This window comes from Pterocles gutturalis, unplaced genomic scaffold (genome assembly GCF_000699245.1).
Source record: "Pterocles gutturalis isolate BGI_N339 unplaced genomic scaffold, ASM69924v1 scaffold8854, whole genome shotgun sequence".
Taxonomy (NCBI): domain Eukaryota; kingdom Metazoa; phylum Chordata; class Aves; order Pterocliformes; family Pteroclidae; genus Pterocles; species Pterocles gutturalis.
In genome coordinates, this window is record NW_010130697.1 from 288 (window position 1) to 9,477 (window position 9,190).

General features: G+C 40.7%; 1 protein-coding gene across 1 annotated transcript; it reads left to right on the plus strand.

Annotated features, from left to right (window-relative positions):
- Positions 1 to 133: 133 nt before the first annotated feature.
- On the plus strand, positions 134 to 7,929 carry JMJD7 (jumonji domain containing 7; the record flags this gene model as incomplete). Its single annotated transcript, XM_010080303.1, has 7 exons — positions 134 to 308; positions 1,272 to 1,525; positions 2,321 to 2,377; positions 2,781 to 2,876; positions 4,749 to 4,825; positions 5,905 to 6,064; positions 7,724 to 7,929. Coding segments are annotated over 7 exons (908 nt in total), but the record flags the coding sequence as incomplete, so codon positions are not given.
- Between the last annotated feature and the right edge of the window lie 1,261 nt (positions 7,930 to 9,190).

A 9,190-nucleotide genomic window follows, 5' to 3' on the forward strand; every position in this document is an offset into this window, starting at 1 on the left:
ACCTGTCTGGCTCTGAAACCCTCCCTGACAGCTGCTGGGTTTTAACAGGGCGATTTCCGAAGCCGCCTGTGTTCTGGGGTTTGAAGTTAGTGGCCTAGCAGAGGATGCTTCTCTCAGGATGCTCAGTAAAACTGTTTCTGGTTTGCTTGGACAGAGCTGGGGTGGCCAGAGTCCGTACCCTATCTGGATAGGCCTCCGTCCCCACTGGAGTTTTATCGAGAATGGGTGAGTCCGAATAAACCTTGTATAATTCGGAATGCCATCAGCCACTGGCCAGCTCTGGAGAAATGGACCTCGGGGTACCTCAGGTATGAAGGAGCTTTGGTGCAGGACTGTTGGTCAATTTCGGTTGACCTTGGTAAAATTACCCTTGGTAATCTTTGTTTTCATTCATAACATTAGCTCAGATTCCTTCCTGCTTCTGTATGAAGGTGTTTGGTCCTGCCACCATGTTTATAGCTCACGTATAGATTTCTTCCTGCAAACATACTGCCCTGCCCAGTTCTGGTGCAGTCAGGAGGGCGGGTGTTTGGACTGTCTGCAGCAGACCCAGTCGCGACCCAGTCCTGTCGCTGTGCTCTGGCCAGTGCTCCACCTTGTGTCCTCATAGTTGAAGTGGGGCTGTAGTGCTGTAAGAACAGACTGACTTGCTGGTGACTGAGTACACCTTGTGGGTTTTTTTGGAAAAAAAAAAAAAAAGGTGGGCATTTTAATGATGAATGATTTTTTTAAAGAAAGATTCTTCTTTAAGTGGGGATTTATGGTTAAACCTAAAATCTGTGGGTCAGACCTAAATCTGTGCATTTGAAGATAAATTTCTTCCAGAACAAAGAGCTGTTAGCCTCATAATGTGTTTATGTATCGGTCTGTGTCCAACCTTCTCCCTCCATAATTGCTTTCCAACATGTGGCCGCCCAAATTTGGCTGGGTAGAGTAGTCCTGAGAATATCAAACTCCGCCATGGTTCATGAAAAGAAGGGGCTGAAGAGGGCCCTCTGCCTGCATGGAGGAAAAGGGAGGTCCTTTGTGAACTCACCTGCTAGACAGGAGAGAATTCAGAGAGGCAAAACATCCTACAGTTGTCTTGATCACAGGGAGCAATCGGAGCAGAATGCCAGTCTTCACCGCATAGCAGAAAATCTAGTCTAGAGACACCCATCCATGGAAAGCCAGGCTTCTTATTTTTGCTGCCCATTAAACACGTTGTTTATAAAGTAATCAATATATGGGCCACTGCAGGTCTGTTTATAAACCTTTGATTTATTTTGCAGGGAGGTAGTTGGTCCCAACGTAGTGAGTGTGGCAGTAACACCACATGGTTATGCAGATGCAGTGTTTCAAGACCGTTTTGTCATGCCAGAAGAGCGCCAAATGCGTTTCATGGACTTTTTGGACATTGTGGAGAAGAAGGTGACTTCTCCCAATGTATTCTATGTGCAGAAGCAGTGTTCAAACCTCACCGAGGAGTTCCCTGAACTTGTCTGTGATGTGCAACCTGACATACCATGGATGAGTGAGGCACTTGGTAAGCCTTCTATTTCTCTATATTCAGTAAATATTTTGCATGGAGCTTTAAAACATGATCATGGTGAATGTTTGTTGTGTTTGTGGATGCCACAGCTCAGTTTGATTTCATCCCCATAGAAAGCAGGAGTGGTAAAATCCTTAATAGAATAATCCAAGTTTTGGATTCAGATTACTTCAGAATCAGCCTCTCAGTTGTGTGTTGGGACCATCACAACTGAAACAATGTGGTGATAGTGCCATATAGTGCTTCTTTTCATCTCCTGGCTTTTCTCTGATTTAATCATGTTTTGACTTGCATTCATGCTGTTGCTGCCAAAGCTAGCATAACAAACGAGTGAAACAACACAGAGCCCCCACCCTCTTTGCTAAAATTACGGATGTTTGTTTCTAGTTAAACACTGTTCTGTTTCAGTTGGTTTCTATTTTACAGCATGTCTTTCCTTAACATGTCAGTGAAAATGATTTACTGTCATCTCACCTTCTTTTTGCAACTGTAGGTAGATACGCTGCAGGTTCTCTGTGTGCTGAGTCTTACAGATTCAGAATGTGGAAACAAAGGGTTCTAGCCATCGTTTTGGGAATGGATAATACAATAATGTCATGAAGTGTGATGGGTGGCTTCCAGCGTAGAAAGAGGTTACTGCTGCTCACAGAGTGCTATTTGCAATGAAACCTGTCACGGTTATGAAGGAAGTTAAAGAACAGAATTTGTCAGAAAATTATTTGAAATGCTTTTAAACATGACACTTCAAATTTTTTGTTGACAGCATTTCTCTATTCCCTAACCACACAGGGAAGAAGCCTGATGCTGTGAATTTCTGGCTGGGGGAATCAGCTGCTGTGACATCACGTACGTGTTACATGGCGCTGTAAGTCTGTGTGCTTTCAGCACAGGTTTCAGTGGGCTTGTCTGGAGTTAGTGGCTCAGTAGGACTATGTTTTTTCTGACAAGGCAGTTCTACTTTAACATCATTTTTTTGCATTCTTTCTCCTGCGCTTCTGCAGCCTCTTGGTGCTGTGTCTCTGTGCACATATACCCGGCATTGTGTCAGGCAGGGCACTGACTATTTAGTTGAGTAACTTTGCTACTACATTATATTGTTGCTTTCCACTCGCACTGCCACGAGAGGAGGAAACAGCCTGATAGTAAGAGGACAAGCTGATGCTTTCGGTTTACTATTGCTTCTGCTGTAGAGAAGGAAATAACACTGTTTTTCTCTCTTTCTTCACATCTCATTTTCTCTTAATCCTAGTACATAAAGATCATTATGAGAACCTGTACTGTGTGATATCTGGAGAGAAATATTTTCTACTTCATTCACCGAGTGACCGTCCCTTCATCCCGTATGGTACATTATTTACTATGCAGTCTATAAGGGGGTTGGAAGGAGGGGAGACTAAAATGTTGAAATATATGAAAAGGAAGAAGAGATAGCATTTTGGTGTTTATGCAGTGTTACACTGTCCGGTGTGAACAGAAATCTCTTCTATTTCATGCTGCAGTTAGTTTGTAACACAAACGTTATACTGAGATCAGGTTTTCCAGTCCTGTAAAGTAATAGGTTCATTGATACTCATGGCAGTCTCTTCAGCTTTAGAATATTTACATTATTTAAGTAGCTTGTGAGCATGTTATCTTTGATGTTTGACAGGTTTGGATTCTGCCTGCTCATTGTTTTCTCTAGGAAAAAAGCCAGGAAGCTGAAAAACAAGTTGTAATTTAATGAAATATTCAAGTTTCTAACTGAATCTCTGAAAACTGGAGAAATGAAAAAATATATTCTTATGGCAGTATTACTTTGCATTGCCCATTTTCTGCTTCTTTATGTTGCTTTCCTGTGTGCACAGTAACAGTTTGTTGTGTTGCAGTGTCATCTAGAAGATGGACAGCTTAACTTTATGCCTCATAAAATAAGATTTTATTTTCCCATTCCTTGACATTCAAACCATCAGATTAAGTGAATGCAGAGTGCTATGTGACACTAATGTAGTTTTTGCCTAGATGTGTGTGCTGCTACAGTGTTTTATTTATATTGGTTTTATTTTGATTACAGCCTTGAAATCATTTTTGCCTAGATGTGTGCTACAGTGTTTTATTTATACTGGTTTTATTTTGATTACAGCCTTGAAATCTTAGACTCATAGAATGGTTTGGGTTGGAAGGGACCTTAAAGATCATCTAGTCCATCCCCTGTGGTGTTCGCTAGACCCCATCCAGCTTGACCTTGAACACTTCCACTGTTCGCTAGACCCCATCCAACTTGACCTTGAACACTTCCAATGATGGGGCATTCACAGCTTCTCTGGGAAACCTGTTCCAGTGTCTCACCACCCTCATTGTACAAAATTTCTTCCTTATATCCAATCTAAATCTACCCTCTCTCAGGCTGAAATGGTTGCTCCTTGTCCTGTCACTACACGACTTGGTAAAAAGTCTTCCTCTGTCCTTCTTATAAGCCCCATTTCTGGAAAGGCCACAATAAGGTTTCCCCAGAGCCCTCTCCTCTCCAGGCTGAACAACCCCATCTGTCTCTGCCTTTCTTTGTAGGAGAGGTGTTGTCATATGTATGAAATGTGTGTATGTCATCTGAGTCATACTTCGTAAAACAAGTTAAAGCATAGGACAGAGATAACGCTTACATTTTATAGTTTGCAATAAAAAAAGATTACTCCATCTTTTTAACATCAGGTTAATGGACAGAAGCTCCGAAGTGAGGGCTTAGGAAACCACAGGTGCTGAAGCAATGAAAGAAAAACAAACTGCAGTATCTAAAGCAGTTGACGAGCCCTGTTGGTTAAAATTAGAAGTGAACGGCTGGCCACAAGTCACTAATAACTCTTGTGAGTGCTGTCTTTCTGGGCTGACTTAAGAAGAAACACTGGGATATAGAATGTTATGTGAGTCAGGGGTGCATTTATAACTTCTGAAAGGGAAACAAGACAGTTCCGGGAACAAGATAGAACCAGGAATAAAATGGGTTTTGAAGAGAATAATTCCTGTGAAGAAAGAAGTTTGTAATTCCAAACAGGAATACAGTTCAGTATTGAGACTGAAAAAAAAAAAAAAAAAAAAAAAAGAAACTGGATAAAAATTGAAATGGGCAAAGGGAAGGACAGTGAGTTGAAAATGTTTTTTTCTCATTTTTTTCTTGGTGAATGCGTGGTTTAGTTTTTGAGTACTACTCTTGAGTTGTGTTGCTTAATTCTTGCTGTGGTTCCAGAGTTCTATCAGCCAGCAACCTACCAGGTGTCAGAAGATGGCTCATTTGAAATTGTGGATGAGAAGAGTGCAGATAAGGTAAAAGCTATATGAAGAACACAGTCAATACTGTAAATATAGTTTTGGGCACTGCCTAGCCCTCAAACTGAGCATATTGATTGATATTTAGAAATCCTTCATTACTAGAAAGAGAATGCCCAGATATTTCACTTGTATTTCACTATTCACAAAGGATACCCAGCTTCCAGAAAAGATTTTTTTACTGCACACCTGAAACCATTGATATGAGAAACTGTTTTCCTTGCACCAAACTTAAATTGGTCCAGTAAAGGACTTTGAAATGAATCAACAATAAAGGAATTTATTACATTAAGACTGAAATAGACTCCTCTACATTCACTTTCTCTTGGCCCTCTACTCAGGGCTAGAGTTTGCTGTACAGCAGTATCACCCAGTGTAATAAAACATATCTGTCTCAATGAATAAATTGTGTTTACTTAATAGCCGCAATATTTATTTGATTAAAATGTATAGATATGGAGGCACTTTACAAAAACTCAGTAGCCTTCTGTATCTAATCTCTCCCCTTTTGCCTGTGCAATGTGTTACTAATGCTACAGCTGAACTTGAGCTGAGGCTTCTTCTCTGTTTCCAGAGTGGTGCTCATGGAATCTCATGGGAGCATTCCCGTAATGCAGCAAGGTGGAGTGCTGAGGTGTACAGCTCTGTAGGGCATAGAAGAAATGAATGCAGGCAAGACGGAATTCCCAGCAATTAGCTGCTGGGAATAAAATTAGACCAGAGTGCTTTAGAAGAAGAAAGAAGTTTCTAAAAAGAGTGGTGCAAGTAAAATACTCAGGTACTGAATGTAGGAGGAACAAGTGACTTAAGGGGCTGGAGATGGTTTGAAAGTATACCACAAGACTGAAATTTCATGGCTGACATTTAGCTCCTTTTCCCTAATTAGAAGTGCTTCACTGAAGGAGGCAAATTTTTGCAACCTTGACCTGTTCCCAGTTGAATGTGGAAAGCTGTGTAGCTGTATGTGTTTTGCTAGGTTTTGTAACCTAATAAGTTTGGTTATCAGTTGTTTTTCTGGAAGCTTGCTGGAATTTTTTGCCAGGGTCAGTAACATATACATACTCGTTTGTTTTTAGGTGCCCTGGATCCCCCTGGACCCCTTGAATCCAAATCTGGAACAGTATCCAGAGTATGCTCAGGCAAAACCTTTGCAGTGTACAGTGAAAGCTGGTGAGATGTTATACCTGCCTTCTCTGTGGTTCCATCATGTTCAGCAATCACATGGCTGTATAGCAGGTAAGGCACACAGTATTTCCAGATATGTTTTTGAACTGTGGTGGGTGTGCAGCTGGGTGTGCCACAGTGAAGCAGAACTGGGACCAAAGGTCCCCTGAAGATCATCTACCTCTCCTCAGGAGGAAATAACAATCTTGGCAGATGCCATGGGGCAGTCTGTTTTTGCTTATAATTCATACCATTGTTGGCAAGTGCTAGGGATGTAGCAGAAGAAAAAGTCTTTCTAGTTGTCAAGTCTGGAGAAGGACAGCTAATTGTGGATCATGATCCAGTTTCTGTTTATGCCATGGAGCTCAGCAGTTTGTCTCCCTAGCCGGCTAACTGCAAGGTGGTCACCTGCATACCTTTCATGTAGAAACTGCATGTTGTACGTAGAAACTGCATGTTGTGTATGCTGTTATCGCCTCAGCAAAAAAGGATATGGGGAAAATAAAGAAAACCAGAAAGTGTATGAGTTTTAGGCGTGGATGTAGACACAACATGGAAGATACTCTTGTCACGTGAGCTGGAATCTGCTCCGACCCAGTCTCCTGCCTTGCTAATAAGCCTACGCTTGTGTTACTGTTCCCCTGCACTTGTCAAAAGTCTTGTCCTTCTTTGTAGGATTTCTCATCATCTCTCTCTGTCCTTTTTTTTCCTTCCCCAAGAGAGTTCCAGTATTTCAAGCATTGCTCATTTAGTGCAGGTGGAAGGGTGGGGATGGTGCAAAGTATTATTATCATATCACGTGAGTTTTGCGAGGTTTGTGGAAGAGTTTTTTACCGTCCTATACCAGGAATAATCCTGTCTGCCCAGGAAGAGTAAATACAGTATTTTGAGCAACATAACCGTAGTATTTGTGTAACACTGTAAATATTAAACACTTTTTTTTTTTTTAGTGTTTGTGACACTGTGATAAAAAGACAATCTAAAAGTATTTCTGATGCTCTTTTCCCAGTACTGCTGCACCAGTCCTTAAAGATTTTTTAGAGAAAGTAGAGTTGTTTCCAGTTGCAAGCCCCTGGCCACTCTCTTTTTCTCTGTCTAGCAGAACTGCTAAAGAGTTGATGAGTTTAGTCTGTTAGTTGATGCCTTTAGTCTGTTAACTGCATTACAGTCTGTATACGCATGAAAAACTGATATTCTCTGGGTCTGTCCCAGTGAATGTCTGAAGCTAGACGTTATATCCTTCTCCAAGAACCATTGGTACAATATTATACTGCTTGGCTTATTTTTTCTAGGAGACACACACCAAAATTAAAATGAGAAGCAGAATTAATACAGTCTAATTGATTGTGAAGTAGTGGTGAATTTACCATCCTTTACACACTCAGAGGAAGAGAGGTTCCTGTCCAGATATTAAACTTTGCAGTGTATTTGTTATTTTCGGTCTAAATAGAAGCGTACATTTTCTGTTCCTAAACATTTTGCCAGCTTCTACTCCAAGGAATCCCCAGTATAGAGTCTGAAGAGGAGTTGGTTTGGGTTAAGACAGAATTGCATTGGCAGTGATATTAAAGAACTGTAATGTTTGCTTATGTTATTTGCTCATTTCAAAGTTCAGTCAGTAATAAGGAAAATCCTGTATTAGCTGAACTGTGAAAAACAGTCTATGAACACATTTGTAAATCAGTTACATTCTAGCCTTAGAAATGTTTTTCCTTCTTTCTGTCTCCACAGTGAATTATTGGTATGACATGGAATATGACCTTAAGTACAGCTATTATCAACTACTAGATCATCTCACAGAAACCATGAAAGTGTTATAGCAGAGGTGCAAGACTTGAGCTTGTGATCTCTCTGTCCGATGGGATACACTCATCAGCATCTGTGACTGGAGCACAAACATGATTCAAGTGAAAAGAAATGAACATTAAATTGTCCTCAACTGCGTCTGTCAAATAGATCGTGGCTATTTGGCTTGATTTCAGAGTCCAGACCAATTGGCCAGATTTTTGGCTTGTAAGTAGGTTTGATAATAGCATTTTTAAGTCTTTGCATGTTGCCTCAGTGTTGGTGAGCAAAATAAAATTTGAAGGGAGGCAATCCAGGTTTTGGAAATCCCAAAACAGAAGCCATGACTGTTTGTTCAGATCTACAGATTGTTTTCATAACAGCCCAAGTGGACAAGGAAGAATCTGCTCTGCCACCCACCTGTGCATGAGGCTGCATAAGTCCAACACATGAATTCTGCCTGAGGCAACAGTCCTGTCCAGTTGTAATTCACTAAGATCAGTGGCTGTGGTGTTTTGATGGTGAGAAATTACAACTTCTGCAATAAAAGGTCAGTTTAAAAGCTTATTTCTGTACTAATTTCTTAGTTGCTTTTCAAATGATATGGTGGGTGGAGGACATCTGGGAGTACATGGGAAGGTCAATGCTGGCTATTTTCCATGTTTAGCTACATGATTTTATTGCTGGTTTTTATTTCTTTCCACCGTTGAATTTAAATGTAGCCGCATTCTCTTACATCCCGAGCGGTGATTTTAAAGTTGCTTTGCCAGATCTACAGTCAATCTGCACATCACCTGTGCTCTTGTGGCATGGCGTGTGATTCTGAAGCTTGTAGGCTCATTGATTGTTTCATTGCTATGCCATTAGTTGCTGCCTAACTCTTGGTGGGGTGAGTTGTGTGAACCAGGAGCCTGTTTCTGCAACCTAAATTTCCATTTGTAATTCCACAGAATGGCATGAAACTACTCAGGTGTCTGAGAGCCACAGGGTAGGACTAGAAAGCTATTAAATACATGGGCATTGCAAAAATGTTTTGTTGTTTATGAAAACCAAAAGTTGGTATTTATTGTGAAATATTCAGACAGTTCCCAGGAAATATTTAGCGATATAGGTGGAAATGTATTTTCCATATATTAGTTAGGAAAATGCAGCCTTTAGACAAGATTTATCTTTTTTCTTCATGATAATAATTCTTTACTTTGTCTGTTTCTTTTGTTTTTTTAAAGAAACACAGTTAAAGCATAAAGCATCATTTTACCTTGCGGTGCTTGGCCAAAATTGGTGAAAATACAAGAGGGATTAGGGACAGGCTTTGTTTCACAGCTAGGTTAAGATGTTGCATTACTTCGGGCTTTCTGGTTTGTGTTCACCGTGCCTTATCAAAGCTGCCCAAGCCAGCACTGCAGTTGAATC